Source organism: Camelus ferus, chromosome 12 (genome assembly GCF_009834535.1).
Source record: "Camelus ferus isolate YT-003-E chromosome 12, BCGSAC_Cfer_1.0, whole genome shotgun sequence".
Classification (NCBI taxonomy): domain Eukaryota; kingdom Metazoa; phylum Chordata; class Mammalia; order Artiodactyla; family Camelidae; genus Camelus; species Camelus ferus.
The window spans coordinates 32507330-32525927 of NC_045707.1; the positions used below are offsets into that span (position 1 = coordinate 32507330).

Genomic DNA, 18598 nt, shown 5'->3' on the forward strand with positions numbered 1-18598 from the left:
CGGGGCGACCTTGCCAAGCGCATGTCCGTCCCCACGCTCCCTGTCAAAGGCCTTCCAGCAACTCTTGTCCTGAGGGCGCTCAGCTGGCAGGCGAGGCCTTTGTGACCTGCTCTCTGCACCCCTCTACCTTCAGCTCTCTCCAGCTCCTCGGCCGCGCAGCCCCCCTGCTCTGGTTGTGTGGACCTACATCCACTTCCCTGGGGAGGGCCTGCTGTCTCCTGCATCCATGTCTTTGGAATGCTTTTTCTTCCTGGTCAACCTGGAGAATATCTAAAAACTCACCTCAAGCATTATTTCTCTTCTTCACCCACTCCCTGCCCCCCAGGATTAAACTTAACCACTGTTTCATTTATGCCCACATGCTACTCCATATTTCTGCAATAATACTTCAGCAGTTGATGTCATTTATTTATTTGCATGATTGTGGCAGTGGAATTTGAACAGCACTCCAGAGCCTGAAGTTTCCCCATCATCATATGTTTCTGAATGGCCCTGTGCAAATCCCCCAACATTAGCGTGTCCCAGAAATTGTGTCTTGTGACTGGTGGACAGTCACCCTTCTATACAAAAAAAGTCACAATAGATACAACAAATACACTGCTCTTTGCTTTGAATTATTCCTTTTTTGCCACCCTCTAGAAGGAGGATTAAAGTCTCACCTGTCTCACAGAGTGGTGGGAGACAGTTTCTTTACTTACACGTCGAATCAAATTGCAAGAAACAGGGTGTAATCTCCAGCTAGCAACAGTGCCCTAAGAAGGGCTGAAAAAACTACCTGTGAAATATCCCGTGGACTGATGAAACAAGCAGATACAGTTCTTGTATTTTTCCTCTTTCACTTCTGCTGCGGTTTGGTTTCAGTCTCTCAGTGATACCACAGTTTGCAGATCAAGAGTAACAGATTCTCCAGGGGATTATTGTTCTTGGGTACCCAATTTCCTGGTTATTATTTTCATCAGTGATGGGTGTTCTGATGTGTAGAATGTGTCACGTGGAAACAAGAAAGATGCCACAGGTGGGGCTGTGAGTCTGCGGGGGGCAGTATGGTAAAGATGGGAACTCACTCTGTAATAGGCACCTGTATGTTGCCCTTCATATTTTTTAAATCTCTTCTCTGCCTACAACAGGCTGTACTGTGAGTGGATGCTAGGATTTTGATTTCTGTGGGTTGCAGACTTGATTGATTTGATGGCAAGAGACAACACATTGTGTTGTGCCTGCAGCATGTGCCTGATAGACAGCATGGGTGTCCTAAACAATTCCTCTTTCTGTCCTCTCTTGATCTAGGCAGATAGAATGTTGTGAAACAGCAGATGAATTCTATAGCACCATGGGCCGCCTGACCCAGGAGATGCTGGAGAATGACCTTCTGGAAAGCCATGAACTCATGCAGGTGAGCGGGCAATGCACCCTGCCTTGGCTCAGGGGACCCTGGTACCATGGGAACCAGCAGTGCCAGGGTAGCGGTCTTGGGAAAGGTATTTGCCCAGCCAGGCCTCAGATTAATTTTTTCAAGTGGCCAACATTCTATGTATAATCTGATAAGAATCTAACAATGTCACAAGAGGAAGGAAGAAATGAATAATGGGTATGCGTTATGGCTTTCATTCCAACTGTGTTGCTTAAAAATCATAAAGTACAATCCCAAACCAAACCAAACCAAACAAAAAAAAGCGCCAGAACACTTCCCTACTCACCACCAAATCACCAGGTACTTATTCTGAATTGATTCGGGGATGTGTAACGTGAAATGATTATTTCTGGGAAGGGATTATTGAGGATAAAAAGGAGATGTTCCTAATCAGCATTTCGGTTTATTTGTTTTGCCCACATCTTCAACTCATGTTATTACATATGAATCATAAATTTCAAAATAGAAGACGTGAAGTGTGTGGTTATTTTGTGGCATGTTACTGTAGCTCAACGTGGTATTTGCCAAGTCATTAACACTGGCAGTGAGTATGGAAGAGATAGCAGCTTCGTTACCAGTCTCTCTTCTGTTAGGTTCTATATCATGATTTTTTTCTCAGTCTCCCCACACCCCTCCATGCTTCCAACTGCTGCTTCTCTTCCTGGTTCTTCCTTCCTCCCGCCCACTGGCCAACAGTGAGTCTTGTCCAAGGTTGACGTTGGGCCCGAGTTCTTTCCTTCTCCATGGTTTCTCTCTCCTTTTTCTTGGTTCCAACTTTCATGTTGGGTTCCGTGCCTGAGGTCATTTTTGGGTGCTGGGGCCCAGTCAACAGGTCAGAAAACAAAGATTCAGGCCCTGATTTAGGGCTTGAGCCATGAAGAGGTTCCACTCCTTTGTTCATTTCCTGGCACCTGCAGCTCCTGCTCGGAATCCTTGGCTTTTAGCAGACAGCTCCCCAATTCTTTGTGAAGACCAGCCACCTCCTCTGGCTTCCAACTGTTCTTTGCCTTCTCATCTCTTCTTCCGTCCTTCCTGTCTGGCTCAGAGGAGGAAGGTGCTCTATCTGACCCTGACTTCTGTGCTCAGATTGCAGCTCCTCTCACAGATCCTGGGCTGTTGCTTCATCCCTCGTTCTCTCTCTTGGAGGGGAATGCCTATTAAAGGACAGATATTTGGCCCATGGGTGGTTCTGATGCAAGTGGCTTTGAGATACCACTTAGAGAAATGCTGGTTTGAAAGAAGCTTAAAGACCCACTCACCTGATTCTGTCACTTTACAGAGAGGAAACTAAGACGAGGAGAGTGAGCATCTTGCCAGATTCTTAGGTTGACTAGTGGCAGACCCAGAACTGGGATGCAGGCTCGATGCCTGGCCTCGTGCTTGTCCTCACCACCCAAAACAGGGCTTCCACCTAACTCAAAACATGTCCTTCTAAAAGCTGAAATCCCCTTTAGAAGAATGAGCAACATTTTATCTCGGCTAAACTTTAAATACTGCCAGAATGAATGATAGGTGTGTTGAGATACGCCATCTTTGTCCTCTAGGAATCTCCTATCTTTGGGATGAGGAGAAAAGAGAACCCCTCCTTTACTCTGCTTTCAGAGAACCCTAGAAGGAAACATCTAGGCTGTGGCTTGACTGATTAGATTGCATTCTAGAAGCTTTTCTCCTGCCGAGGAAAACATCTGGTGAAGATGAACTGAGCCTAATTTGGTACAACTTCTGTTTTCATGTTTCTTGTAAAGCATGTCAATAATGAAAAAGAGAAATGTAATTCCTTTCCAGCACTGCCTAAGTGTAAATGTCTATTTAAGTGTGTGTTGGTAGCTTGGGTAGTAAATAGACTTGTTGGTTTTCCTTGACATTGTAGAGTATTAAGGAGAGAGATGCTGAATGTCATTTCGAGCCACTCTCTTTTCTGTATTCACTCTTTAAACAAATTAATTCAGTGGCTCTGATCCAATCACAGTAGACCTTAAATCTGTCAGCAAACCTGAAATACTTCCAAATGAAAAACGCAGGCTGCATGTAAGGTCTTTAGTTTTAGTTTAGTTTTGAGCTGAAAAGATTCTCCCTGTTTGGTCTTCCCCATTTCTTTCAGTTCTAGGTGCCATATGCAAAATAATCTACAGGATATTTTTCTCCCTATAAATCATACAGTCTTTTATTAGCAGTGGCCATTTTTAAAAAAATGATAGTGTGAGTAAAAAAGATTGGGAGAATGCCAATGAAATAGTGTATATGGATTTCAGTAAGTCTTTTGACAACGTCTCTCATGAATTCTTTGAGGGCAACATAGAGAAAAGCGAGTTAGATGCAATTGCTAGATGGGTTTTAGGTGTTTGGAAAAACCCAATCCAAAGTGGTCCCATGCCGGGAGGTGTTCCCTTTTTCCTATCAGTGATGGAGTGGAAATTACATGAATGTGGATGCTTGGGCAATAGAAGGATACTGTTGGATTAATTAGTGCTGTCAAGGGTGAAAACTGTCTGCCTTGCAAAATTGTGTTCGCCTGCAACTGGATGTGTCTAAGCAGTACCTTTATGACCATCTATAGGAGATGCTCTAGGGGAACTCCTGCTTGGGAGGGAGGGAGGTTGAACTAAATCATGGTTAAATTCCTTTCTAACCCTAAGATTCTATTTGTGTACTATACTTGGGCTCTAAGGTGATGAGTAAAATTGCTTTCTTGGAATCTGTTGTAAATCTCCGATTCACAGTTGAAAACAGAGAGCTTCTCAGGTACCCTGAGGACTGTGGTGATGTGGTGGTGTGCGTTGTACCTTCATGGGATGAACGTGCCTGGCGACATGTGAGACCTTTAAACAAGGGAGTGAATATATGTGAAGTACTATAAGCACGTTTGTTTCAGGAACACTGATTTATTCTCTGAAGGACTAACCAAGAGTAAACGATGGGGAAGGGAAGATCAGAAGTAGAAAACAAAAGCTCAGTGGAGCCAGTGTTCTTTTTGGTCCAATGTCTTTAGCTGAGTGGCCCTTGAAGAAGCTTGGTGAGAGCCCAGACCATTTACACTGGGGCAAGATGTACTTCCCTTTCTCTCTTTTCTTTTTTTAATGTTTTTTCCCCCATTTTATTTTATTTATTTATTTTATTGAAGTATAGTCATTTTACAATGTTGTGTCGGTTTCTGGTGTACAGCTTAAAGTTTCAGTCATACATACATATATTTGTTTTCATATGCTTTTTCATTATAGGTTACTTAAGATAACAGTTCACTGTTAGTAAATTTGTACTGCTTCTCAGCCTTTTGGGTACACAGATCTTCCTGGGCTTACGATGGGGTAACATCCCGATAAACCCATCGTAAGTTGAAAAATGCATTTAATACACCCAACCTACCAGACATCACAGCTCAGCCTCACCTGCCTTAAACATACTCAGGACACTTACGTTAGCCTACAGTTGAGCAGAACCATCTAACACACAGCCTATTTTGTAATGACATGTTGACGATCTCATGTAGTTTATCGAATACTGCAAATGAAAAACAGAACGGTTGTCTGGGTACAGGATGGTTGTAAATGTATACGTTACTTACCTTGGTGCTCACGTGGCTGCCTGGGAGCTGCGGCTGCTGCCCCTGCCCGGGGTCATGAGAGAGGACCTACGGGATGTCGTAGCCCAGGGAAAGATCCAAGTTCAGAATTTGAAGAATGGTTTCTCCTCAATGCGTATCGCTTTCTCACCATCGTAAAGTCGAAAAATCGTTTAAGTTGAACCATTGTAACTTGGAGACTGTCTATAATCAAGTATGTATGAGATGAGATGCCTTAGAGATGACTTTTGTGGTCCCTATAAGCTGTGTAACTTTGCATAATAAGCAATGGAGAATTGAAGGGAAGGAATTTTAGCCAACACTTCCTTGTTTGTAATCCTGGGATATTACACTAAGGTATTAGTGGATACCACGAAGTTTGGGGACCGATGTGCAAGCTGTTTAGAATCAGAATTGCAGTGGACTGCCCTGGTGGCTGTGAGCTGTGCAGCGAGACTGCAGTGCCAGGAAGCCCCTTTCAGAGCCCTCCTTTTCCTACCCGTGCAAATATTGGACATCTCCTAAGCCTTCAGAAAAACGGTCCTGCTGAAATGAAAAATACCACTTTAAAATACTTTCCCAGAAAAGTGTCATCAGGACATTTGAACAGCTTCCTGGAAGAACTGAGAGAGAGTTAGTGTGATTAATAGACATTTTCTGGTGAATAAGAACCTGAAAGATTGAAGAAATGTGTTTGGAGCAATTGAATTTTCACAAAGTTAAGAGAACAAACAGGATGCTTTCCCTCCTGCTGGTGGAATGATATATGATCTTGCCATTCTGGAGGAAATACAGGTGCTTTTCCCATTTTTATTAATAGATTTTTAACAGCCTGTGCTGTTAACACCCTGTCACTTTTCTTTTCTTTTTTTTCTTTAAAAATAACAGTTAACAATTTTCACCCAGAACTGATTCACAGACATTTGAAAAGGTGGTATCTTTGGAGAAAGCTTGCGGGTGATCACAAGATTGTCCCCTAGACTTAATTTGACTTAATTTTATCCGGAAGGCTGACATTTAATGTCTATAAAAATCATCAAGCAAAGCTTTGAAAAATAAGCAGTACATATGAAGAGCACTGATGGGTTCTTTGTGAGAGAAGTAATAGAGAGCTGTGAATTTTTGAATTAACCCATCTGTCGAATGAGCAGGAGGAAGTCAGACCGCCCCCACTTGCCCACCATGGTCACCAATTGGAGGGCCCTAGACGCAGCTGGGTTGATTTGAGAGCTCACTGTTGTTTTATCTATATTCTTTCGTCTTTCTCTAAAATGATACTGAAGTGTTATCTCTCCACCTGCTGTGTAAGAAGCAGTATCTTCCTCTTCACATCCAAATCATAAACCTTTAATGTCTTTACAGGATTGGTGAGAGTTGTTTAAGGCCACTGTTTCAGACTTGGCAATTGTATTCTTGTTTTTCAGACTGTTTATTCTATGGCTCCATTCCCTTTTCCACAATTGGCAGAATTGAGGGAAAAATACACTTACAACATTACACCATTCCCAGCCACAGTCAAACCCACCTCAGTTTCTGGGTAAGGTCTTTTTTTTTCTCCCCCTTGTTTGTTTCATGATGGAAGACTTAATACCTTCATTTGTTATTGTAGCTTACTATTTGTTAAACCCCAGAAATACATTCCAAGTAGTTTGGAACTTAAAATCTCAGTATCTCTTGCTCAGAGATTTTGATTTAAATTCGAGAGGGAGGTTTTTAAAAGTGTACTTTCCAGAGGAGATTAGAACATAAACTGAAGGGATATTTAGCAACCCTACAACTTATTAAAAAATATCAAATATTAAAAATCTCGGTAAAAAGTGTAGAACTGGTGCCTGAAGAGACAGATGAGTTAATTTAAAATACTTTGCTGACCAGAAATTGACAAATATATATACACAGGAATTTAGAATATGAAAGTGTAGCATATCAAATCAACAGTGAAAAGATACACTACTTAGTAAATGGTTCTGTGCCAGTGAAACCCAATCTGGAAAGAAAGAAAATTAGAGTCATACTTTACACCGTACATTAGGAGAAATTCCATATAGGTGAAAGAATTAAATGGAAAAAAATGAAATAATAAAATTAGCAGAAGGAAATGTAGAAGGCTTATCTTCAGTTCTTTGGAACTGGGAAGGCCTTAATAACTGACTCAAAAAAAAAAAAAAGACAATAAAGGAAAAAAATTAGTTACTTTGAAAATAATTTTCTGCGTGACTAAAACCAAAACAGAACAAAAGAAAACCTCCATAAGCAGACCCCAAAATACTTGTGGAAAAATATTTGTGACTGATGTCTGTCATATATAAAGGTCTTAGAAATCAATAAGAAAATGACCACCCAACTGAAAAATTATGAAAGATGAGGATTGGTCGTTCACATAAAAGGCAACATCACTTGGACTAAGAGAAATGCAGCTTAAAGTGAGATTGAGCTTCTGTTTTCTTCACCCATCAGACTGACAAAAATTCAAAAGGTTGTTGTGCACTCTGTTAAGGCTATCGGGGAACAGACACTCCTACACTCTGCTGGTAAGAGGTTCGTTACCCCAGGATCTGGAGCAGGCTATTTGACAGTACTTCCCCAATTACTAATGCATATATCCTTTGACCCAGCAATTCTACCTTTCTGAACTATCCCACAAATGTATTTGTACACACACAAAACACAGTATGTATAAGGTTATTTATTGCAGCATTGTTTATAGTAGTATCGTATTGAAAATCACTCAGGTGTGCATCGTTAGCAGCCTGGTTCCGCAAAATGGGCTACGTACATACATACATAGATACAGTAATTATACATACAATGCAGTGCAGCCGTTAAAAAAAAAATAAAAGGAGAGGCAGAAGTTTTGTGTGTGGATATGGATTTTTATTTTAGGTGAGTAAAAGCAAGGTGCAGGAAAGAGTACTCACATACAGTACGCCGATACTGATGAAAAGGAGGAGGAGAAAAAGGCTTTATAGTCATATTTACGTATTTAACTGATAAAGAAGCTGAAGAATTCATCAGAAACTAGTAACAATGACCACCTGTGGAAATTAGGTGGGGCAAGGACAGGGCAGAAGTTGGACAGGAATGGGAGATGGACTTCATATACATTTAAATGATATACATATGTCATTTACATTATGTGACTGTGTTATTTATTTTAAAACAATACCACTATTTTCTTTGAATATTCCTTTTTCTTCTTTTATGTCTTCTAAGACGACACAGTAAGGTCAGAGACAGTGATGAAGAGAATGACCCAGATGATGAAGATGCTATTGCTAATGTGGTGGGGTGTCTCGGACCTTTCAGTGGGCTCCTGGCACCTGAACTGCAGAAATACCAAAAGCAAGTTAAAGGTAAAGAGGTGGCATCTATTCAGATGATCACAATGTGTTGGCTCACTAGAGCAAGGGAAATATTATTGTGTCCTATAAATACCTATTGTTTCCTGAACTGATTACCACTGTTAAAAGTCTTCATTAAAAGCATTTTCTCTGTTACTTAATCACTCAGCAGGATCTGTCTGTTATGTGTTGCGTACATAATACATATTTCTTTTTCTTTATGATCAGTTTTGCCTCGCACTCATCTGATTCAGCTTTGTACACTCAGGTCCTTAGCATGGAGCCTGGCATATGTTTACAACGTTCTATTTGAATTTAATTGAATTCATTATAGACTGACTTCTTTTCCATTATAGAAATACCCTTTAAAGCTAAAACATTATGGTAGCCTCTACTTGAATTTCAGTGACCAGAAACTTACTATCTCAGAAGACATTCTACTAGATTCCTCTCTTTAGCATGTGGTTTCTAGTTTTGAAGAGATAAGCTTGTCCTGCCAGTTCTGTTAATAGTTCTTCTCTTCAGAACAAAGCAGAGCAAGTCAGTCTACTCCCTCTTCTGCAGGATGTCTCTAAGGAGGACAGCTGTCATGTCCCCCAAAGCTTTCAGAATTTCTTAAATATATACCTTCCAAAAAGTTTAACATTCTGTAAATTCTCCCCTAAATGTCCCACAGTTTGGTAGTGTCCCTCTTAAAATGCAGTCCTCTGAGTTGAATACCATGCTATATTTGTTTTTTTCCCTTACATGGTCTGGACATTATCCATGTAATGAACTCTTTTGAAGCACTTCGTGGTTCTCCCACGAGTGTTCTTTCCTGTCTTGGGTGGCAGCTCTTCCTTTAGGACATTTATTCTACCTCTCCTACTTGAAAGCCCATTCTCTTTGCTGAAAAGGACAGAAATAAAAGATGTCAGGCACCTCTGTAGTCTCTTTGCCATCTGCTGGCTTTACACTTCCTTCTCAGTGTCATTGGGCTGTTTTCTCGGTTTTGTTCTTCTTGCTTAGAAGACTTATTTTTTGTTCTCCTGTTTGTTTGTTTTGTTGTTGTTTTGGTTGTGGTAGTTTTGAGTGTGTTCTCCAAGCCTCAGCTGGTTTTGAGTTTGAACCTGCTTAGTGGTTCGGTTCGTGCCTTTGAGTGTATGTCCTTGGTATGCACTCCCTGTCATCTTTTAAAGTGGCTTTTAAAGATCTGAACTCAGCAAGAGTCCTGCTGATTTTGTAATGCCTTCCACTTCCTCTTTTGTTGCCTAAATTTCAGCTTTTGGTTTCTAGCCATGGGATCAGTGTGTATATTTAACTCTTAACATTTTTGCATCTGCCTTTCTGTAGTCTGCGTCTGTGTTCCATTTCCCCCCATTCTTCCTGGGCAGGTCTGTGCTCTAGGATGACATAATCACTTTCTCCAATGTTTTGTCATTATCTTTCTTTGTTGTTTTTACTTTAGTTCACATTAGCTAGTCTCCTTTTAATTTTCCTCTCTTTAGAGAAGTATTTTTAGTTAAAAAAAAGAAAGTTTATCAGGTGTTCAGTCTTTGTCTGAATAACACTTTCAGCATATGTTAGGATACTTGAAATCCCTCATTAATCTTTTTTGTTTTTAAAGCTTGTCCCCAGGCCAGTTTTACACATTATGTTAGAAAAGCCGTGTTTTATTTCCCTTTTACCTGTGCAGCATGTGAATGAATGTACTCTCACACAGTACTTATTCCTGTTTCTTGGATGTAATCTCAGTTTTATTTAAGGGACAAATCTAGTTGTGGGTGTCACAGGAGCAGAAGCCACATCAGATATGACACACATGGTGGATAGTCAGGAAATGCTTGTTAAATGAATAAACACATTCATTTCTATTGACACCGTGATCTTAAGTCTCGATAATCTTACAGACTGTCGTGCTATTTTTAACTTAAAAACTCTCTTATAATGACAGACTAAACTCTGCAAACTATTAATCCCTTGTAAATCCTCATGCAGTCATATGGAAATCTGTACCCTGACTTTAAACCTCTGGAGTCACATTTTTCTAAGGACATTTTAGAAAATGGCAGTGATTTTTATCTGGAAACGGCTGATTTTATGTCCATGTAACACAAAAAGTGGTAATAAAATCAAACAGTGAAGACAGCTCGGTTCAGACTCACAGGCTAATATGAAAATGCAGGAATGTTTTCAGGACCAAATAAAAACAAGGATTAGGCAAATTCTAGTGTACATTTTTTTTGTGGCTCAGAATTTCCTGGAGGTTAAGATGCAACACAAGGTTATACAGTGTGATCGATTCCCAGTTAGTTCTGTTCTCCTCCAGTGACACTGTCTCTGTATCTCTCTGCCCTGGAATACAGAACCAAATGGGGACCAGAGTCTGAGGTCCAATAACATTGCGGAGCTGAGTCCAGGAGCGATCAATTCCTGCCGAAGTGAATACCATGCAGCTTTTAACAGTATGATGATGGAACGCATGACCACAGATATCAATGCGCTGAAGCGGCAATATTCTCGGATTAAAAAGAAGCAGCAGCAGCAGGGTCATCAGGTGTATATCAGGGCAGGTAATGTGCTTCTCTGAGTCAAGTTCAACTCTGTGTCGTCCTGTGAAAGGAAGACCAAGTATTCCCAGGGTGGCCTGGGAATGACTGCTCCCTGTGGCTCAGCACCCACCAGCACAGCTGGCAGGCACAGCCCAGCACAATAGCCTCCTTATCTTCTCACTTTTTAATTGTTCCTTAGGCTCTAAAGAAGAATAAGACCATGGCTTCTTTTTAGGTCCTAAGGACCAGGCAACTGATGGTATTCAGTGCGTCTCTACTATGTATGCTTGTGGAGAAGGCTTTACAAATGATTGGAATGTTGCAAAGCCTTGCAATCCTTGGACTTGAGACATTCTAGAGCTATTGCTTCCTAAATTTCAGGCATTTGAAAGCAGAATTTAGTCATCTGCACACTAGTAAATTAAGCTGTTCCCTAGTCACGTAAGTAGAAATGTAACAGATGTGATTGGGGGGAAAGGAGAAGTCCATGACTGCGCCTCGCCGATGGGTTAGCAGTGTCTTGGGAGTCTGTTGAGAACACGATTGCACTGCAGTTGGAAATGCTCTTTTCCAAGGATTGTCAAGCTTCTATTTTCCTTTAAATTCCCCAAATCCTGATGAACAATCTGCTTTATTGTTTAATATATGCTGGTTTGGGAATTGGTTTGTCTTATTCTGAGTGAAATCCTAATGAAAATGATGCCTGTCCAGAACTAACCAAGATGCACATCTGGCATGTTTTTAAGAGGCTTGTGAGCATGTGACTGGTCTTGCACAAAAACTGAATTTACCCTCCACTTATCTGGGAGGAGTAGGCAACTTCTTCAAGATTCTTAGTTTATCCTGAATCATTAAATAAGCAATCACAAAAGAAACTAACAGCTATAACACTTTACCTTTCAAAACATTGGCATGCACATGTCCTTATTTGCTCTTGAATCTAGGCAAGGACAGATATTCTTTTATCCTTTTAAAAACTGAGGAAATGGCGATTCAGGAAGGCTTAGCAATTGTCTAGGATTATATAGCTACAGCGAGTGGCCAGGCCTGGGCTAGACCCCTGTGCGTTCTGATTCTTTATATCGTTCTTTTTCATCTGCTTTCAAAAGCTTTTGGTGACCTTGGGGAGTGATGGAAATGATAGCTCTCTTGATTGTGGTGGTGGTCTCACTGGTGTATACATCTATCAAAATTCATCAAATTGCGCATCAACTTCATAAAATTGAAATACGCATAGCTTACAGGAATCACACCACAATAAGGGTGTTAAAAAATAAAAAGCTTTGGGTGAGATGGTGAACAACTGCTACTGCGTACTATATCAGCCCAGTGTCTGTACTCTAGTCAGGAATCAGCAAACTGTGGTCTGGAGGTCAGATCCTGCTTGCTGCCTGTTTTTGTAAGTTTTTATTGGAGTTTTATTGGAAACTCCAATAAATAAAATTTAAGTTGTATTGGAACACAGGCATGCCCATTTGTCTGCATATTGTCTGTGACTGCTTTTGCGCCGCAGTGATTATAATATTTACAGTCTGGTCCTTTACAGGAGAAGCTTGCCGACCGTTGCTCAAGATCATGGTTTACGTGGTTCTTTTTAGGGAGAGATTGCTGCTCAAAGGCAAAGTTCGAGAGCATTGCTTCTCAAACTTTGGTGTGACTGTGCATCACTTGGAGCTCTGTTAAAATGGAGAATCTGCTTCGGTAGCTGTGGGGTGGGGCTGAAATTATGCACTTCGAGTAAGGCCCTAGGTGATGCCACTGCTGCTGGGTGGGGATCGCACTTTGAGTAGCAAGGTTTTAGAGGAGATGGTATAGGATAGGATTAGCAGTACAGGTGGAGAGATTGAACTCAAGTGAGAGAGAAAAGTCCTAGCTTCTGAGATTTAAAGGAAGGTGGTAAGGATGATGGTTGAGGTTCCAGCTTCTTAGGTTAGGGGGGACAGTAAGTTAAGGCATTTCAGATCTGAGAGCTTCTGTTTTTGTGAAGAAACTGGAGGAAACGTTGTTTGCTTGGGAGTAAGTTGAAGGTTGGGTGGGAGCTTAAAGTAGTGAAGATTTGGATAGGCTGTTGGAAGCAGTAAGAGAGAGAAAGACGTTTGTTCAGAGGATTGAGGACCTAACAAAATAGGAAGTTATGACTTTGAAGGGATATCTCTCCACATGCCTGTGTAATTCCCTCCTCCCTCCCCTCTCCCAGCAGCTATTAGCAGCTCCCTTTTTGGAAAGAATGTGCATTGTGGATCTAGAGTGGCACTTTGCAGGCACGTGTGATAAAGGGATGGGGATGTCCGGAATGTGTGGCTATTGGTGAGGTGTGGTCCAAGTGATCAGCCGTACATCTATCTGGGTAGGGGTGTAAGTGAGCCAGAGAGACACTGAGAAGTTACGAGAAGGTGGAGGGATCGAGGAAACAGTCTCTAAGGTTCAGTCCCAGGTATAGTTAGATCGAGAGTCTGAGAGCTGGGAGAGTCAAAGAGAAGAAGAGGAGAGTTAGATAGTTTTCATGTAAGGCAGGTCGGGGCAATGTTTAGGATGGAACTGGGCAGGCTGAGGGACTGTGCAGACAGGTCAATCACAGAGACAGTAAAGTGACCGAGGCAGGTAGTAGGAGACAGGGTGCAGAGGAAACAGTTGTCAGAGTTTCAGTGAAGATTGGACTGTGAGCAGAGGTAGATAGAGGACAGCGGTTGAGAAGCATGGGAGGGAGTTCAGCCACAACACAAGGTCGTTCACACGAAGCTGGAGGGGCCTTCTCCCTGTCGATCGCCCTGCTGCCGCCATCCCCAGGGCCATGAGTGTTGAAGCTTCATGGGAAGTAGGGGCTTGGTCACAGCCACAGGAGAACCGTAATACTATCAACAGTGCCCTCCAGGAGAACACAGCTTTTGGTGCTTTCCAGCTTTCAGTTTGCTTTCAAACGTCCATTGAGGACACAGGAGTGGTTTTTCATACCTGAGACCAGGCACTGGGTAGCTGTGACTTCACTGCATTTTTACCACCTTCTTAGCACTTCTCTCATTTTGCTGTCTCTCACTTAATAATATGCAGTGTGTTGTTTTCCTACATCTTGGAAGCTGACAGCTGGTAATCCATATGGTCATAATGCTTGGCTTATTGTTTTAAAAAATCTTCAAAGATTTCCTAGATACGAGACTTCCGAGGCTGCTTCTCAGAGACAAAATCTCTTCATAAAAAGCATTCGGGAGTCTGGATTCTACTTAGTAATAAGGGGTCAGTCTGTTCCTTTTTGTATTCTTGGCCCCTTGTCTCCTCCTCTTTGAAAAGGAAGGAATTGGTACCCCAGGCTCTAGGATTGAATTCAGTTCCTGCTGCCTTCAGTTACACAACTCTGCCCCATACCTGGGAAATATGTGGGATCTGGGGACAACCTGTTTGTGACTCCTGTTCAGTGATGGCTGTCTGTCTCTGTGGTACGTTTTCACACAACCTTTCAACGTTTCTTTCAGACAAAGGGCCAGTGACCAGCATTCTCCCATCTCAGGTAAACAGCTCTCCAGTTATAAACCACCTTCTTTTAGGAAAGAAGATGAAATTGTCCCACAGAGCTGCCAAGAATGCTGTCATCCACATCTCGGGTCACACAGGAGGCAAAGTATCTCCTGTCCCCTATGAAGACCTTAAGACGAAGCTCAATTCTCCCTGGCGGACTCACATCCGGGTCCACAAAAAGAATGTGACAAGGACCAAGAGTCAGCTGGGCTGCGGGGACACCATCGGGCTGATCCAAGAGCAGAATGAGGGCGGCAAGACTCACAACCTGGGCGCCGCGGAGGCCTTTTCCTCCGGTTGTGCCGCGACAGCTGGAAGGGAAGGCGGCAGCTCCGACGGGGGCCCGGGGAGGACCATCGAAGGGCAATCCCCGGAGCCGCTGTTCGGGGATGCCGATGCCGGTGTGTCCGCCGTCCAGGTGAAGTTAGAAGCCTTGGAATTGAACCCGATGGAGGATGCTGCTGGCCCCGAGCCCAGCGTGCACATCCCAGAGCCGCCCGATGCACCTGGAGAAAACAAGGCCACCCGCAAGTCTCCCCAGGGCGGCCCCCCGAAAACCCCCATCTTCAGCCCCTTCCCCAGCGTCAAGCCACTGCGGAAGTCCGCCACTGCCAGGAATTTGGGATTATATGGTCCTACGGAAAGAACCCCAACCGTGCACTTTCCTCACATGAGCAGGAGCTTCAGCAAGCCCAGCGGCGGGAACAGTGGCACGAAGAAGCGGTGACGTCGCTCAGAAACCGCGCACCTGCCTTCACCATTTCACGGTGGCAGGAGGGTTCCGGCGCAGTGGCTTCAGAAGAGCATCACTTGTCCAGTGAACACGAATAGATTGGTTCAGAGATGAGCAACAGTCTATAAAGATGGGAATTGGAAGTTTTATAATGGGAGCTAGAATGGGAACATCTTCCCATCCACCGATCACTAATACAGTGGGTTCTTGTGGTGAAATAAATTATTGTGGTTTTAACGTGTGAAGTTTTTCCAACTTTTCATTGTGAGCTGTTGAAAAAAGACTTTGTATCTAGACTGTTAACCCCTTTTCCTTTCTCCTGTTCTGAGGGCCTGTGGGATCCCCGTGACTACCCCCTCCCCAAAACCTTCCAGTTCTCTGGGTGTTTTCAATACTCAAGCATGCACACACCAGCTTGCTAGGTCAGAAACTGTAACAAGAAAGTAAGTTTCTTAGTTGCAAAAAAACTTCCCCATTTCCCTCTTCATGCCCTACTGAGGGGAATGTTTGTATGTGTGTGTGTTTCCTTCTGTAGTTTCCTTCAGCCAGTCTCAAAACTGGTTTTTATCCTTCCACCAAGGTGCAGGAGAAAAATCTAGACAGCCTTTCTTTCACCTTCTATTTCCACCTGCAAAATGAAGAAAACCTTTATCTGTTGAAATGAAAGTCGATCACCAACTTGAAGATCTTATGCAGAGGACACAAATGGGATAGGCATTAAGCATGTGCTCTGAGCAGCTTGCTAATTCCACTAAGCTTTCCCCAAGGTTGGTGTTCTCCTCTTAAGGAGAGTTTTGGTCCTCAGTGGTGGGGTGATTAATGGGCTCTACATGGAGCTTGTCTGGCATCCTGTGCCACACAGCTCATTTACCTACCAGCTCTCCACTGCAGATGCGGGAAGCCTCTGCGCAAAAGCCAGAACATAGCACCTACAACTGTTACTTGAATTTTGTGCTTTTTCTTGATTGAGGTACTTTGTTGAGTACTTTGTTATTGGAACACTGCCTTTCCCTGTAGAAGGCCTCAGTGCTTTCTGGCTCTCTCTCACCCATTCCTCCCCCCGTCCCAGCGGGTCAGAGACACCACCTGTTATCCCCACTATGCAGATGGGAGCTCTGAGCTGCGCAGAGGGGAAGTAGCACTTCAGATACTCAAGGTCAATATTCCCGGTACTCAGTGTGACTCGGCCACACTCCCTCCGGTGCAATCGGCGGATTTCATGCTCTTTATACACAAATGCATTGGCTACGTAGGTTTTAGAAATCAAGACTGGGAAACCATTCGCTGCACTCCCTCCTGACTCCAAGGACCTTTCTCCAGATGGTACAGAGTCCTGTGATGGCGTTTCATAAAACCAGCTCTGACCTTACCTGAAAAGGTGGTTCATTTTAAGAATGCTTTACGTAGCTGCTATTTGGCTGGACGAAAGGCTCACTCCTCAGTCCCCTCCTCCCACCATCACTAGAAGAATAGACTCAGCATCTTTATCCTCTTCTCAAAAACCTTGGCCAGGCTTGCAGGCATTTTGTTGATGTGGTCAATATTGATTTCAGTTTAACTGGATTGCTAATTTGGAAACCAAAGCTTCAGTTTTAGGAAGGGTTTTTACTATGAGAGGTACTAATTTTTATATAAATATAACGTGTGAAGTTTATATAAGAATGCTGTCGTGCGGGCTTTTTTGAACAGAGAACACAAGAATGACGTGCACAAGAAGAGTTACCCCTTTTGTGGTGTTTTTACCCGCCAAAGAATTGAAGATGGAAAATATGACTAATAAGTTATTGCGGTTTTGATCTTGAATTCCATGCCATCCGAAGTTAGTATGCAGCTTCTTAAAAAGCAGCCACGCCCACAGCCTGTGTCTTGAGGAGGGTGTGTAGGTGGAGAGTCGGGATTAATTTGCATATGCCCCTCCCCCCACGCTGGGCTGAGACCCACTGCCTTTTCCAAAGTTAAGCAAATGACACAGTTTTCTTCTATCTGCTAAACTTTACAGCTAAGAATGATTCCACCTTATATTCTTTTCTCCTCCCCCGCCTCAAGTGAGTCAGAATAGTCATGGTCTCCTTGAGGGATGTCTGACTTGAATAGAGAATTGTACTTTCTTCTCTTGAGTCAGCTCCAAGTTCCCAGCTCCCAGAGGGTCTGGGTTCAGGGACACGGGTAATGCGGTGTAGCCACTTACTACAGTTCTGAGGATTGTGCATCACTGTCTACCAACCGCCCTTAGGGTTAGGAGCACCTGCTGTACCAGTTTCCCGGTGTTGGTCTTCCTGAGAAAGGGATGGGTGAGATGGCACGTGGTTTGCAAGAAGTATTTGCTGAATGAATGAATAAAATGACTGAAAGGATAATAGTCCTTTGAAGTAAAAATGACCTTGCTGGGATTTTACAAACCGACAGATTCCTGTTAAAGCACTCTGTACCGTTAAAGTGCATGCTTGTACTATGTCATCACCATGTGAATTAGTCACTTTATGAACTTTGCCGACTTTAGGAAATAAAGAACTCTGCTGTCACCTCTACCACACAGCATGTACGAAGACCACTATGGACTTTCACCTTCCTTTGTATTGGACACTGTATGCCAGCACCAGAAGTACTTACCAAGTAGTGGTTCCTTTATTGTTTAGAAATGTCTGTGCCCTGTCAGCACTTAGGTCGGGAGTCAACTCCAGATGTCTCTGCACCTCAGTCCTCTTCGAAAAGCCTCCAGATAATCTAAACCTAGATTGTAATGTCAACCTATAGGGCTGTAACTGGACTATTGTATTCCCTTTTTTGGTCTCTCTTGTTCTGAAGAACTGTATTGATTACAAAGATAAATGCATAAAGATTCTCATGGTTGTAGCTATTGTGAATTTTTTTTTTATCTGAGCGTGTGCGACGAATGCTGTTGTGACATTCCCCACCCCCTTCTCTTTTCTCTTCAGCTTAACCCCGCCCGGGTCATGTGAACCAAGGAAACAGCCCAGTAAAATCTATCTGGGTTGCAGGATGGCCTATGATCTGCCAAGGACTTGGCAGAATGATGGGTTCCTGAATATAAATAAGAAGTTTCCTCAAGAATGTCTATATGTGTGTGAATGTATGTGTGTGTATTAAAGCTACATGTAGATCTGTCATTTTTCTTTGTTATAATAAAACCGAGCAATAAGGACATAATGTAGCTTTTTGGTCTTATGGCTTCTAGATGAACAGAGAGCCGTGGTCCGGCTTAGAGCTGCTGCCGCCTCCCCTCACACAATCTCCCTTCACTCTTTCTGTGCCACTTTCTTTTGCTGCCCACAGCCATCATCTGAGGCAGCATTTTAAATATGTTTCTTAATTAGAAAAGTGACACAGGTTTTAAAAAAATTTGAAAAACAGCACAAAGAATCACTGGTATCCTAGCATGGGTCTTTCCAGTATGTTCTTTTATGTGTGTGTGTGTACACCCATGCCACTCTCTGCAAAAAGTTTATACTGGGGAAACTAGCTGAAGCTTTCCTTCCAGCATATGCTCCTCCC

The 18598-nt window shown here is 42.8% G+C and overlaps 1 protein-coding gene across 4 annotated transcripts in view; it reads left to right on the top strand.

Annotated features, from left to right (window-relative positions):
* TBC1D30 (TBC1 domain family member 30) overlaps window positions 1–17938 on the top strand; it is a 69711-nt gene extending 51773 nt beyond the window's left edge. The window contains exons 9-13 of one of the 4 annotated variants that reach the window (XM_032493334.1): window positions 1288–1393; window positions 6395–6507; window positions 8184–8323; window positions 10657–10863; window positions 14310–17938. In XM_032493334.1, the coding sequence (XP_032349225.1) occupies window positions 1288–1393; window positions 6395–6507; window positions 8184–8323; window positions 10657–10863; window positions 14310–15079 (1336 nt within the window). In that variant the 3' untranslated portion in view covers window positions 15080–17938. The remainder of the gene's footprint in view (window positions 1–1287; window positions 1394–6394; window positions 6508–8183; window positions 8324–10656; window positions 10864–14309) is intronic. The other 3 variants (XM_032493335.1, XM_032493336.1, XM_032493338.1) reach the window with 3 other exon arrangements.
* The last annotated feature ends 660 nt before the right edge of the window (window positions 17939–18598 follow it).